The sequence below is a fragment of the Genypterus blacodes genome, unplaced genomic scaffold (genome assembly GCF_046128005.1).
Source record: "Genypterus blacodes isolate CSIRO-AG114 ecotype Tasmania unplaced genomic scaffold, CSIRO-AGI_Gbla_v1 ptg000064l_1, whole genome shotgun sequence".
NCBI lineage: Eukaryota > Metazoa > Chordata > Actinopteri > Ophidiiformes > Ophidiidae > Genypterus > Genypterus blacodes.
The window spans coordinates 1,045,268-1,060,995 of NW_027466876.1; the positions used below are offsets into that span (position 1 = coordinate 1,045,268).

General features: G+C 44.5%; 1 protein-coding gene across 1 annotated transcript; it reads right to left on the reverse strand.

The window, feature by feature from the left end:
* Positions 1-10,627: 10,627 nt before the first annotated feature.
* insm1a (insulinoma-associated 1a) lies at positions 10,628-13,700 on the reverse strand. Its single transcript, XM_076155063.1, has one exon. It carries the CDS (start codon positions 13,410-13,412, stop codon positions 12,030-12,032), a length of 1,383 nt encoding a protein of 460 aa, XP_076011178.1. The 5' UTR covers positions 13,413-13,700; the 3' UTR covers positions 10,628-12,029.
* Between the last annotated feature and the right edge of the window lie 2,028 nt (positions 13,701-15,728).

Sequence of the window (15,728 nt, forward strand, 5' to 3'; positions counted from 1 at the left end):
CTTTAATCCAGCGCATTAAAGATGCAGCAGCAGCAGCAGCAGCAGCCGCCTCTGAAAGCAGAATGCTGATGTAGAGTGAGAAAATGTCCCCAAGGTTCAATTACTGAGCCTCCACAGGTCCTCTCAGCCTTCATTAGCTGCCTGCTGGAGCAGACACTCCTTCTAAGACCTCGCTGTGGTTGCTGCATTGTGTGGAACCTCAGGGAGAAGCCTTTCTCTCCCCTCAGGTCTCTAATGATCACATGAAAAAGCTTTCTGAGAACTCGGAGGCGCTGCCGTGTGCTGTTATGTGGTTTGTTAATACAGCAGGGAGGGTCACGTCAGCCACCTCTGCGTCTTTCCTGCCGGCTCGGTGCTCAGTGTTCCTGCTGTTCACACCAGAGCAGTTAACTAGACGCCCGGGTGTTGGCATGTCCAGACAGGGCGGCGGCTGATCAGGAGTCGCTGATTTTGGCTTCGGCTTCACCTGCTGTAAAATATTCTTGTTTTTAGTCTGGTGTTGAGTTGTAGCACGCTTATATAATGTTTAGGTAATTGAACCTACTGGCATCATGTTTGAAAGCAGCATTTTAAACAGGCTCTTCAATCAATCAATTATCAATTATTATAATCAATCAATTTTACAGCTCACATTTCCGGTTTGTCTCTCTTGTAGAACTCACAGAGCCATAAAAGCATCTTAACAACATGCAAGTCAGAATCAATAAGCAAACATCTCCACAATGACATTACTGCCACCAGCTCGGGCTCACAACTTGTCAATCAACCCCTGTGGATGTGTCCATTACTGACTAGGCCCGTTAATTGAATCAGCACCTGATATTACGGGCCACATTTACACTCGATGTAAATGTAAAACGCAATCAGATCCATCACATGACACGAGGAAGTTATTTTGAATTGGTTGTTGCAACTTGTCAGCGCACACAAAGTCATTTTGGGGTACGGTGTAAAAATGAACTTGTACTGTATCATCCTGAAGAAACTTCACGCTACATGACGTTTAATACAGCGCTTGTTCCGTTTTGAAATAGGTAAAATGTTGACAAGAGGGGAAAAGGAGGAAGAGGATGAAGGGGCGAGATGTAACAAAACAAACATCCATCATTGCCCCTGCTTCAGGTCTTAGTTTCTCATTCGCAGCCACCAATGCTGGTTTCATCTCAGTGGGTGAATATGGATAATGAAGTCCTTTGTGGCTGAATCCAAATCCTGATTTTTCATTGTGAGTGAATAATATCATCCATGAGAAACGCAGCACTGACAATCACATTTAGCAGCAATCAGGCCTCATCTCTGTTACGGCGCCTCCTTAATTTGCTAAACCCAAGATGCAGATGAAAATTTAATCTGCTCACGTATTTGGTTAATGGAGATGGAAATTCGATTATTCCATATCTTCGCCCCGGAGCCATCTGGGACTCAAACTGATGAAAGCTGCGTGTAACTTTCAGCACTTCAGTGTTTTTTCGCCATAGAAGCTTCGAAGACTGAGCGGCTTAGTGAGCATCAATGTGAATCTGAATCTTTACCAATGAATACAAATATTTAGTGAGGAGGAAATGTTATGTTATCATCAACTATAAACTTTCATCTTTGTGAAGCCAGGTTTACTATTTAACACTGATTTTATAAATGTAATCAGTCAAATGTTAACTGCACATCTGACATATCCACAACAGAGTTCAACAAAATTTCATCTTAAAATTCAGTTCACACTCTCTAACAAAACATAAAACACACAAATCAGATATGAATTGTTTACATATAACCATTTAAGTTACTCTGATTCCTTTAAGCCACTTTAATCTATGGAAACAACAACGACATGTATCAGATATTTGCCAACACACAATCTAATTACCTTTGCCTTTCTACTGTCTCATCATGATCACTGTAACATCATAAACTGTGACACTCCTCTATGAAATGCTGCAAATCTCTAACAAAATTGAGACGTCAGTAGAATTCCATCTATGTTCTCTTGCAGCATGAACTGCCAACATTCCTTCATACATCAGATCAGACATTTCTGTGCAGAGCGCAGGCCGGAAATGTACTTCAACCAACACCTGTGGCAAACAAACACAAACCGATTTGTCCAATTTGTCTAAGCTTTTCTTAATTTTGCAATATTCTAAAATGTTATAACCTGGAGATGTAACTACAGTAATCAGATATGGGACAGATATGCAGCTCCGGATATCTGTCATGACTTGTCGTTCATAATTTATAAAGGAGGAATAATTGGACTTGTTGTTGTGGTGAATAGTGTGCAGTGAAATTTGAGACAATAATGCGCTTCTATCTCTGTGGCGACAGTTTGGGAAAGTTCCTGTTCCTGTTTCAACCTCAAGAACCTCAACCCATCCAACGAACGAACATCTGTGGCTGATCTCACTCCTTTTCTGGGACTTTCAACAATCTATTATGGGTGTAAGATTCATTCTGTGTCCACATACTTTTGTCCATTGTAAACGAGTACGATCGCAGACCAGTCATCTCTTCTGTGAGTCGAAGTTTGGTGTGACCGCCGGCCTCTCCAAAGTGCCAGGAAGGTCAAAGCCGCTGCTGGGGCGAATTAAGTAAGAGACGCTCAAGAGGCAGCATGAGTCACCCACTACTTCACCCATCAGAGGAATCTCTCCTTTCTGTCAATTCAAGGACATTTGCTTCTCCACGCTGAGACAGTCTCCTTAAACACACTTGACCCTTCACAAACACTTTCAATGCGCCCCTGGAAGAAGCTTCACTGTGTTTGGGATCATTTCTTTTTCCTTTTACAGAGGGAAGACTGCAGGGAAAACTCAAGGCTCCATATTTATCCAGAGAAAGAAGATACTCCAGTGTATCATCAGTTCATGGTCTCAGAAACGGATGAAACCTGATGAGGTTTTGTCTTGGTTTCCCAGCACCAACCTTGAATCTGCTCTCATACGGGTAAAGCAATCACATAACTGTAGCGCAGTACAAAGGACAATATTTGTACACAAACTAACAGTACAGTGCCTCCGAATTCCCACCAGCACCGGCGCTTTGCTCTCAGCTCTGTGGATGTGCAGAGTTTAGTTCCTGTGGCGACATCATATTTTTTTAATTAATAACTGCAGCGATAAAGTCTCGCTTTGGGATAATAATCTACATTTCCACTGTGTATTCCCTTAAAAACACCAATGTTTGGCGTGTTTTTGAGGCTAAAAGCTCTTAGCGTGACTCATCACATAATCCATCACATCGTTCCTTTGTCAGGAGTGGGCGGCAATTTCCTGAAATGGCGCCGTCACAGAGTGTAAAGGCCTCGTTTAGGCTTTTTATGTAATTATGAACAAATGTTGTGATACTGTACATCATGGAGGGCTCATGGGCATTGTTGTCATGCCAACTAAACGTATTGTTTTAGGGCTCAAATTCAATCCGATGCAACCCAAAATGACAGATTATGCTGCAAAACATTTTTAGGCTTTGCAATTTTTCTTTTTTCTTGTCTTCTTAGAGATATTTAGGCAGTTTGGGACATAATTTGTGTTATTGGGCAATCAAATTTAACTTGTATTGATAAGTACTTGTATTGATCCTGCATTGATATGAGTACAAATAAGTTTGTACAGTGTTCCATTTTACACTGACATGATGTTCTGGGATGTATCCCCTCCTATAAAGTCTGTCCCCCTGTGTCCCCCCGTGTCCCCCTCCGTCCCTGACCCCTCCCTCCCCTCCCTCCTCCCCCTCGCTCGGCGGCTCAGGTGCAACTCTGTCGGGTCTCGCCGAGGTTCCTTTCAAAAATTCGTCATGCCTCGGCCCGGCTGCTGCTCCGGCACGTGCTGCCAGCTTAGCGAGTCGGGGGCCCGTCCTGCCAGACGGCTGTTCGGCCCCACAGCCTGCCACCCAGGGGCCCGCACAGTCACTTTTGGCCCCGGTCAGCAGCCCCGCCTTGATCAGGGACAAGAATAGGCAGCGAGGACCCTTCCCCTCCCCCCTCTCCCTGTCGTGTCACTGTGCAGGCTTTTCATTAGCTGCACTCATCAGAAGGTTACTGAATGAGACAAGTACACACACACACACACACACACACACACACACAGAGTACTGAGGTGTCCAGTGAGTCACGTTTGTTGTATTTCTTGTATCATCTTTACCCACACAAGCTGTTTCTTGTTTAGATTCAGCTGGATTGTGACACGGACAAACGGTTGAATATATATCTGCATTCTGTGATATTTTCAAACTGAAAACTGTGGATGTTCCTCGTAATTAAAGAAATAAAGCGTACACAATGAATGGTGAAGAAAGTCAAACATGTAGCAAAATAGAGACGAAGAATAATGGTGCACATGTTGCTGAGTGTGTGTGTGTGTGTGTGTGTGTGTGTGTGTGTGTGCCTTTGGGGGAGGTTGTGTTTTGTGTTTTTGCCCCCTAGTGCTCAACTTTATACCTTTCAAAACATCAGAACGTGCACTTACTGTATCTAGATGCGTGAGCGACGTGCGACGATGACGAAGATGCGCCGTCCTGCAGCAGAAGTGAGAAGTGGAAGGGAAGCTGCTGTGCGTCCAGGCCCGGCAGACTGTGGAGCAGCAGAGGGTTCCAGCCTCATTTCCATAATTATGCTCTCGCTTCCTGCAGCGGAGAGGAGAGGAGCTGCTGTGACCTCTGATGACCTTTCATCAGCTGGAGCTCCAAGCTGCTGTGAGGCAACAAAAAAAAGAACATTTTACCGCCAAACATCTCTCCTGTCATCTATTAGTGATGGACAGTTGATCTGATTAAAATCTAAATTAAAATTGCGGTCTTTTTGCTTCAAGGTCCATCATTTCAGACACTCTCGGCCTTTCAGTTTTGGCCAGAACCATTGATTCAAACTCTCTGAATCCTCTATCCATCTATCTACCAATCAGGGGATTTGTATTATTAGTCTTTGCCGTGGTTACGATTTATTAATTTTCAATCCTCGGCTCAAGTTTTTGGACAAAGAACTGCAAAATACGCAAACCAAATAAATACAATGTGATTTTCTAAAGCTGCCGGGACTTTAAAGGATTTTTGTTTCTGTTCAGATTCCTTTGTATGCAGGGTTGTCATGACGACATCCATTCTCCCCTATTATTTTAACCCCAAACTCCTATTGGTTAGCCAGGGGAGAACGTACACATCTCTTGCTTTGATGCTAAACAGGGGCATTTGTTTCACGTCTGACTGTAAAGCTGGATTTCTGCTCACAATAATCGGGGTTTCCAATGGCGAGAGGCTTCAGTGTTGCTCATTAGAAATTCATTCTGAACAGCTTGTTATTATCTTGGCCTCTGGATGTGTGAATAGATTTACAAGCATTAGGGCCAGGGCATTGTGTGGGGCATGTGTGGAGGAGGTCCTGGCCCCTTTGTGTTGGCCGGGGCCCCGAAATCAGCTGCAGCTACCCCCCCACACACACACACCCCCCACCCCATCAACACACAAACGCACACTCACACATGCACACACACTCCTCCCGACCCAACCCTCGCCTCAACCCTCTGAACAAAAGCTGTCTGCTCGCTGAAACGCTCTGATGTTTTGCAGGATTTTAAGGAATTACAGAACAGACGTTTTCATCTACAGGAAATATATTAAAGAATTATAAAGTACAGCTTTTATTGGTGTCGGAATTTACGTTTCGGGTCTGGAAGTGGGCGGGGCAAACCCACAAAAGAGGTGTTTTCTGTCTGAAATTCTCTATTTAGTGGATTATTTCTTCTTCTGGGGAACTTTTAAATATAACAATCTGCTGCTGTACTCAAAGTTCAAACAAATTCAACACTTAATTGAAGAAGAGGAAGAAGAATATGGCTTTAAAAGAACCTCAGGTCTCAGGTCTGCTCGGTACAATTAATTAGCTTTTCCACTTTAAAGGCCGCTCACATCAACAAAGTGATTACGCTTTTACTTGAGCCCTGCTTTATGTGTGGGTAGATGAGTATCACAGCCACCTGTATCCTGGCCCGTAAAGCCGATCAGCGGTCAGACACACACACTCAGAAACCCACGGAAACGTGTGGAATATCCTGTATGATGGTGAATGTGTTCTAGTTTGTACAAATGTCACATTGGAGAAGTAGAAGTCCTTCATTCTGTGTAAAAACTGTAAGTAAAACAAGTAAACAACAAGTAAAAATACACAGGATGAGCTTTAGACCTAATTCCACTTGGAAATTGTAAACTAATCTGGAATATGTGACAAAATATGAGACAAAACAGTCACATTGAACATATTATATACCAGACAGCAAGTAAAGCCTGCTTCAAGTCAGAGCACTTTGTTAGGGCTGGAGTAAAGTCACATGATTAATGTATGCTCACCTCTGTATGGTCCTCCTGGTCTGGATCATGGGATGTGAACATATGTTTGTAATGGTTTGTAAGCAACATAAGTGAGACTACATTTTAATCGCATATGTAACCACAATTTGTATAGGGCTGGACTCCAACTGGGGCACATGCCCGCTTCTGTTCGCCCTCTATTGGAATGATTGACCTCTGACCTTTGTGTGGAATAATGCACATTGTGATGCATATTGATTTCTTTCTTCTGTTTTGTGGTTTTGTGGATATTCTAATATTGGAGAAAAAGATTCAAACTAAATTTTCAAGTGAAACAAAATGATAGAAAGAGACGTAAAGGTTTTGTTTGATGTTTGGACTGATTGGCAAAGTCCAGACCAGCAGGCACGAGAATGGTAAGATTATTATTATTAACTTAAAAGTACAGAGCGTGAATAAGAAACATACAAACAAAGCAATGTTCAGTCTCGAGAGCTCCACTCAGCATCATTGCAGAGTTTCCTACACAAACATGGTGTAGCTGCTGCACCAAAATGTGTCCGGATCCTTGTTGAGGAACGGAGAAAAGTTCTTTTAAAGGTTCCTGCAGTGTGAGAAGCACTTGAGGTTCCAAAACAGAAGCTTAAGCTGCACTTAAAACAGAGTGTTCTTGTGTTTGCACACTATGTGTTGACTCTCTGAGCCACGCTCGCCTGCCTCTGACACCAACACCTGCCGGCCTGGAAAAAAAAAAGAAAAGCCCCCGAGGTTTGTTTGACTTCCCTCAGCCCACGCTGGGAGGCAGCCACAGTGTTTACTCTGTCTGCTCCTGCTTCTTTCTCCTTTTGTTTGAGAGTGGTGGAGATAAGAGGAGGCGCGTGCTGGGCGGCAGCTGAGGGACGGCCGCCATCATGGAGGATCAAGGGAGCGCGGAGGAGGTGGAAAGATGCAAGCTGGTGGAAGAGACGGGTGGAAAATGTGAGGGAGACGATGTGACGTAACACACACACACACACACACACACACACACACACACACACACACACACACACACACACACACACACACACACACACACACACATACCCCACAGCTAAAGCAGAACTTCAGTCATTACCTTAACTGCAAAAGTAAAATTCAGTCAAAACTCCAAACACGGTTAAGTTCAGTTCAACATTTATCGCTACACTTAGTTTGCCTTCTTAACATCTAACGGAACTTTCCAGAGAATAAGGATCTCTGGACTGGTAACAAGTGGTAACCAACTATTGACTGAATATGGGGAGCTGCCTACTATTGCGGAATTGTAACGTAACAATGCGACGGAAGTCAAAATTGTCTGTTGGTGCACATTACTGCCCCCCGGCTGTCAATATGTGGCATTGCAAGACTCAGCTATCATCCGCCTTCGATCTCATTCACATCCTCAGGCTTTGATTTAGCAGCACGTCAGGAAATCAGGTCTGCAGTCCGAATTAAATAAGAATTATTTAACGCATGACTCACCGCTGTTGTCGTGTAAATTTACAGACAAATCTTCATAACCTATTACCATTTTATCATTCAACTCATCACGCATTAACATCGGCACCCTCTGCAGGCAGAAGAGTGAATTACTTTTTAGTCGTAAACTTGAAATTAAGTAATCCTAGGTTCTGGTTTGGGTTTGAGTTTGAGTTATGAAGCCTGAACTTACAACTTTACGTCCATAATCGCAAAAAGATGAGAAAGAAATAAAGTATTTCAGTGTCACGGGATATCTTTTGAACTATTACATCTTTTGTGTCAGAATAAGGTAAAGTGAAGTTGTTCTACACACGCACACACACACGCACACGCACACGCACACACACACACACACACACACACACACACACACACACACACACACACACACACACACACGGTATAACATTACTACCCTGGCCTGGCTAACAGCATTACAGAAGCAGTGAATGTCTGATTAAAGCTGACAATTGCATCACACCATGTTGCTTTCATGTCTTACACACAGGAGCAGCACATTACACACGTACAGCATCACACACGGACAGAAGCACCGGGGGCTTAAAGGAACACGCACACACTTCTGGGGTCGTGTTACATACACATGGAGCCGCTCTCCTCTTATATTTATATAGAATTTTGGACAGAAAAAACTAGATTAGGAACTTAAACGATCGATGTGGAGAAGTAACTTGTGATTCCATGTTCCAATATGAGTGGAGTGTGTAGTTGATCTTTTGCAATAATTTCCATTTGAAGTGTGTGCCTGCAGGGTTTGCAACACCTTGTTAGTTCAGGGTTTGTTCACGAAACCTGCTGTGTCACATATCAGATTCCATCAGCAGGAGGCGCTGCAGAGACAAGAAGCTATTATTTTCCAGTTTATATCATAATATACCTACATTTTAAATGACTGAGCTTTAAGAGGAATTATATAGAACATAAAGGCTACGTGAAAAAACATGGAAGAAGAAGAAGAAGAAGCTGTACTGTCACTGTAAATGATGTCGACGTTCTCCAGCTGTGAAACATTCTGTTAAATTTCAGACGCAGAGCAAGAATCCAGAGATGTGACAACACAGAGCTGCTTTCTGTCCAGCCGCTCTGCTCCTTCTTCTGCTTAGTACCGAAGCAGAAGTGTGTGTGTGCGCGTGTGTGTGCATGTGTGTGTGTGTGTGCTTGTGTGTTATCTGCTGCTCTTATCGGCAGCCTGCTCCCCAGCTGGCTTACACCTGTCAGCCACACACAACAAGGGAGACGCAGACTGATGGCCTGACTGTGTGTCTGTGTGTGTCTGTGTGTGCGTGTGTGCGTGTGTGTGCATGCACGTGTGTCTGAGGGTGGGTGGGAGTGCGTGTGTGTGTGTCCGTGATGCAGAGGTGGAAAGAAAGTACTTTACTTTGCGAGAGAAAGAGAGAGAGGGGGGGAGAGAGTAAGGTGAGTTATTGGTAATGGCAAAAAAATAGAAAGTAGGAGAGTAGAGAGAGAGAGAGAGAGAGAGAGAGAGAGAGAGAGAGAGAGAGAGAGAGAGAGAGAGAGAGAGAGAGAGAGAGAGAGAGAGAGAGCAAGATGTGAGAATAAAAACGACAGAGAAGGAGCTGGAGAGAAAGAGAGAGAGAGAGAGCGAGAGAGAGAGAGAGAGAGAGACCAGAGAGGAAAACAGCAAAGTCAGAAAGATGTCAATAGGAGAAAAGAGAAAGAAGGAGAGAGGGAGAGAAAGAACTTGTTAAGATGGAGAGAGCAAGACAAGGAGAGGGTGAAGGGAAACAGAGAGTGTGTGTTTGGAGGAGGAGTGGATCTGGAGTAATCTCTTTCAAATGCGGAAATCTTTTGTGGTTGTTGGCCTGCGGGTGACCTGAGGGGTTGGCGACCTTTGACCCATGACCTTAAATCAAGGCGAGCAGCTCTCACTCACTCCGGTTCACCTCTGTCACACTTCATCAGTGTAACGCCGCCTGTACATAGTAGATTTCAGAAGGAACAAGGGACGGGACAGATGAGAGGAAATAAGATGAAACGTCACGAAGCACAGAAACGAACCAAAATCAAAATAAGAGACTTCACTGAATTTTCACTTCCGGGTTCAAAATACTTGATCCTGACTTTCAAATCAAGATCCCATAGATTCATGTTTGAAACCTGAAGCATCTCAGTTGAAAAAGGTGCGTATGATGTCATTAGACAGCTGCTGCTCCTGTGCAGGTCAGGAACGTGTTGATTGACATATGAGTCAGCCAATCAGGTCCCTCCGCTAGATGAACGTCTTTATTTATCACTTTGGGCTAAGGTTTGATTTGATTGTCGATTAGATTTGATTACACAGAAAAGAAGGACGGAAGATTTTCAATGATTTTCCTCTATTCACCTTTTTGGGGGGTTTCTTCATTTATTTTTAAAGATGAAACTACGACTACATTAAATAGGAAACTATGCTGGAAATGAAAGAAAAATCGAAAAATATTGGTGTAAAAAGAGATCAAAAGAAATGGGCCTTGGTGGAGAGTGTGTGGCTACAGTGCATAAAGATGAATACACTAACAGGAGGTCAACTGAGTGAAAACACCACACCCAAAAAAACACCAAATGAGTCTTTCACTATGAGAATGAATGTATTTCAATTCCTCCACAGACTCCTCCAGTCTGAGGCCAAACACACATGGATCACGGCCACCAAACCTCCAACTGACCTTATCATTGTTCCAGTTTGTAGAAAAAAGTCTTAAATCAAAATTACACAGACACAAAAACTCAATTTCTCAGTTTGGTTTTTATTATTTTTGGACATTTAGCAAAAAATACTGCAGAAACATCCAAAAGCATTAAGAGCTAAAAGTTACAAAGAAACCCAAAAACAAAACATAAAGTTATGATTGCATTCCGTTATTATTGGAGAGCGTTTTCTTCTTTTTTTTTTTCATTATTATAAAACTCCAGGTGGTTGATTGCTATGTCACGTCTGTTTGATATAAGTTACAGAAATAAACAGAATTATCCAGTTTGCCTACAGCATGAAAAACACAGCACGAGCTTCATCACACAGAGCAATAATTTACACAAATAATTTAATAAATACATAAATAAATAGAAAAGCGTCCATATAGTGGCAATACACACTTTGTAAAAAATAAGAATATGATACCCAGCAAGTGATAAATAAGTGATCGAGAAAAAAAACAATCAGTGTAAAATGTGAGAGTTCAGTTTAAGGCAGTTTTACAGCAGGAGGTTCTAAAATCCGAAAAGGCATTACCGGCTACGCTAGTTTTTACTCTTTTTTATTTTTTTTTCATCCTCAGGCAACAGCTAAACATACTGTCCACAGATCCACAAGCTATTTTAAAGCTAATCAGAGTGATGAGAAAAGGTTTCCGGCCTGTGAAGTCAAGGCGAGTCTTGTTTTCAGCTACGGGACGTCCCAAACTCTCTTAGGTCTAGAAGCTAAAAGCACTTGTGCAGAGATGCTAGAAAAATAATTTAACAGTCTAAAACGCTTTAATAAGTGTGAAGGGATCAAACGGTGACCTTCTTCAGGTCGTCCTCCAACCCTTTAGCAGGATTTCCTCTTCAAAAAACTGACACCCAACACCTGCTGAAGTGCCCTTGAGCAAGGCACTGAGCCAGCTGAGGGTGATGTATGACCTCTGTGCTCCCTATGGAGGAGGGGGTCGGGCATATTTAAACTCATTTTGAGTGTGACATCATCGTTATTACGTTATAGACATTTCCTAGTGTCTGTAAAGGGATCACGCTGCAAAAATATACACCTTCATAAGTCATTTATGATTTCAATCCATATCTTTTTTTAACTAACATTTGCGTCAGTAGTTTCTTGAATAAATAGAATTAAGTTAACGTTAAGAAAATATTATAATCAAATACATTAAATAAATAAAAATCCCGATTTAAGGCATTAACAGCACATTATTCCATTCAAACAATAATAAGACTTTGTGAAGTTCAAAGTTTGTGATAGAATTCTCAAGTCGTTTTCCCGAATAAAAACCTTAAAATAAGACAAAATGACACCTGTGAAATTACACCTAGGCTTTGATTTCTTCAAACATAGGCAAATAAGATACTTTTGCTCACTTGCAGCAATTTTTTGTGGGAATTGAGGCGGAAACCATGAAAAGAGCTCAAATTGTGGCTTTTAAAATTGAAGGGGCGCGGCGCTTGTTTGGGAGCCTGGCCGGAGGTCAGGGTTAGGGTGAGTGGGGTGTCTCTGCGGATCAGCAGGCGGGGCGGAGCGGCATCTGCAGCAGGATGACCTGCCTGTTCTCGGACGGGTGGCATTTGTTGATGTGCCTGGTGAGTCCCGGGGAGCTGTAGAAGATGGCGGGGCAGTACTTGCACGGGTAGACGTGCGACGAGTGCAGCAGACGGATGTGTCTCTCCTGGCTGCCCCGGTTGGAGAAGTTCTCCCCGCACACCGGGCACAGGTGGCAGGTGGAGGCGCTCAGGTTCAGCGGTGCCGCGCTTTGGTTTTGCTCGCTGCACTGCTGCGGGGGCTCCTGCGGGGGCGGTGCTTCCGCTTCCTCGGCCGTTTTCGGCGCGCCGTGCTGGGACGCGACGTGTTTCCGCAAATACGCCTGACGCTTAAACTTTTTCCCACAGTGGTTACAATCATACAACCCTTCCTCTGATCCGGACTCGGAGGGTCCCGGACTGGGGGTGTCCCTGTCACTACAATCCTTCGCTTCATCCGTCTTGTTGTCGGTCTCCATACTGGCGTTGGGCGCACCGGAAGCTCCCGTCTGCGCCTTCGGTTTGTGCCACCGCCTGTGCGAGGCGAGGTTCGCCGGGCAGCTGAACACCTTGTCACACTCGGGACACCGGTACTCGACCCGAACTATTCTGGAGCACTTGTGCTGGGCCAAGGCGAACGGGTCTGCGTACGCCTCTCTGCACAGCTGGCACACAAACTCTCCGAGCGGGTGTTCACCTCCCGGTCGTTTCAGGTCCACCGGGGCTTCTTTAATTTTCAATCCCAGAACCGGAGATGTGGTGACGTCATCCTCAAAGTGCAGTTTCCGGATAGCTTTGGTTTTTTTGGACGGTGGTTTGCTTTTACGCTCAGTGTCGCTGGATGGCCGCTTGGCTCTGGCGCTGATGTGCGTCCCGTTGCTGCTGGTACTGTTGCCATTGTTGTTGCTGGTGTCGGTTCGGCTGGTGTTGCTGTTGCCGTTGCCGTTGCTTTTGCTGGTGCCTATTTTCAGATCCACCGGGACGAAGAGATGATCCAAAGCGGTGAGAACTGCTGGTGTGGGGAAAGACTCGGCGGATATCGGAGAACCGAGGTTGAAGCGTCTCTCCATATAAGAGCGATCGTGGTCCTGGCTGACCGGCCGGGTGGGGCTGTAGAGCGCCTGGTACACCGCCTCCGGATTCCCAAACTGGAGCGGCTTTGTGTCCTGCTCCGGTGCCGAGGCCACCGCCCCGCAGGTAGGAACAGGCGTCATTACGCGCACCGGGGCGAAGGAGGGTGGCGGTGGCGGCGGTAGCGGCCGGGGCACATCAGCCGGTGTATGGTCCGTCTCCTCTTCATCACACCGGACCCGGTAAGATACAGGGTTGGGCTTCTTGTTCCGTTTCACTAAGAATCCCCTCGGCATGTTGGCGCTGGTTGGAGAAGAGAGCAGAAGGCACTTGGACCGAACAGAAATCCACTTTCACAGGCGCGCAGGCTAAACACATCTGATGCGCTTTTGGGTTGTTTTCTCTCTCCTCCTATTGATCCTCTCTTCTCCTCCCGAGGTGCTTTCACCACAACATAGCTGCACTCTTTTTAAGGCGGCATGATGACATTGTTCACGTCCCCCCCTTATTGCTTTATATCCGACCAATCAGCGCAAGCCGATGTCCCCTGTGGATTTGGGGGAGTGGGAGGACTGGAGAGGCTGCTGAGGATGGAGGGGAGGAATAATGCGAGAGAGAGGTTTTGCAGATTGCAAAGCAGATGTACCTGGGGGTTTTATTGTCACCCCCCCTCCCTCCCTCCTCCCCTCCTCTCCCTCCTCTCCCTCCCCTCCCTACACACACACACACACACACTCACACACCCTTTCTCTCTCTCCTCCTCCTGTCTCGACCCGGGCACACGCCAGCAGCCTCCTGCTTTTACGGTCTGATGAGTTTGTATAGAAATCTACACGTGCCTCAGCTTTATGTGTCTCCTTTGGGTGGGGTGAGGGGCTCTGATTTGTCTTGTCCAAGAAGGAGACATCAGTCCAAATCATAGAACGAACGAACCAAGAAGCGAATAAAAAATAAACTGGACGCGTTATGTAGAAACGAATCATCAAAATTATCAAAAATCATTTGCGAAGTAACATTCAATCAGATGTCGTTTTCTACAAGTTAAATGTTTAATGTTTTAATTACAAGTAAAATGATAAAGACCAGAATGAAATCAAAGTATAAATTAACGCAGAATTGGTGCGTAATTAGAGACATTTGCGGACTTTAAGGGGGGTTGGAACTCCATATTTGGCACCCGCGGGATTCACGCATTCTTTAACGTCATCGCCAATTTAGAGCAAAACAAACCGCAACATTTCAGAGCTGCACTGTGGCATGTGCGCCGCCGTGACAGTTAACTCCGGACACATGAATCACTCATTTTTACGCATACATAATTAATAGATGAGGGACTGACTGTTTTGCATCACAATGGCCGCGCTTGTGCAAGCTGTAGGCCCGGCTGTGATTGAAAAGGAAATTGCACGGTAGGAAAAAAAACGAGGGCCCCCAAACGCAATCTGGGCCCCAGATACCGTCGGCGCGTGCTGTGAGTAATCAGCGCGCCTCTTTTTTCTTTTCTTTTTTTTTTTTGCCAACCAGTCATCTCCAAATGGGCCAAAGCAAGATTATCTCTCCGTTCAAACACATCAAACCCAATTCCTGCAGGTCAGATCGGATCACGGATATGAGTCTGTTGTCTTCCTCGGCGAGGGGATGACGAGCTGTCAAATGTCTCCACGTTTAATTGTGTCGGTGCTGTGTGGGTACAGTGTGGGTCAAATAAAGGCTTTAAGTGTGTGTGCGTGTGCGTGTGCGTGTGCGTGCGTGTGCGTGTGCGTGTGCGTGTGTGTGTGTCAGCCTGTGGAATTAATAAGAATAAAGCAGCAGGTTTTTCGCAGCAGGTCTGTGCGTCTCGCTGTTGACTTAAGGATGAGTTTGATTGATTTGCTCTCATTTCAACTCCTCCCTTTTTCAAAACTCAGCCAAGAGATCATCTGATAAAGACTTTAGATGAGAGATATTACTTTATAATTCCTCTTTAGGGCTGTTTGCTTGTGCTTGCGTCATCTTTTCAACAAATACAGTGTTTTTATTCAAACTCAGTGGAAGTATTAAGCTGAAACACCAATTTTAAAGGACTTATAGTGATGTTTATTGCCTGAAGATTGCAACAGCAACTCAGGAATACTAAATGAAATACAAAGAAGTTCAAATATGCACAATAGAAGATCACAAAATACCATTTAGTGTGATAATTAAATCACCACAAACAAAGGCAGTGCCATCAAGTTCCTAAAATGCCTTTTAAGTCTAAGCAACAGAGGAACAACAGCAGAAACACAAACAAGTTAAGTCAGGGAAGCCACAAGTTTGAGTTCTAAGCACGATAGGTCTATGCTGAAAATGCAATGTCAGCGTAATGTTACAGGCAATTTACTGAAATCATGGGGGCTTTTGTCAAATTTCTTCTTTCCAGTTATGCTTTATATTGATAGAACATATAATTCATTCACACACCTTCGTCAAACTGGCTCTGCTAGGCAACTGTGTCTTCCGAGTTCCTGTCGCTTGTGACACGACTGACTCTGATTCCTTAAAGTAGGAATCTGGGAAATTAAGCCATGATTCCACTGCTCACTTTTTAATTGTATTGTTTCTAATCTTTGGTTTGGGAAAAATATCAAGTT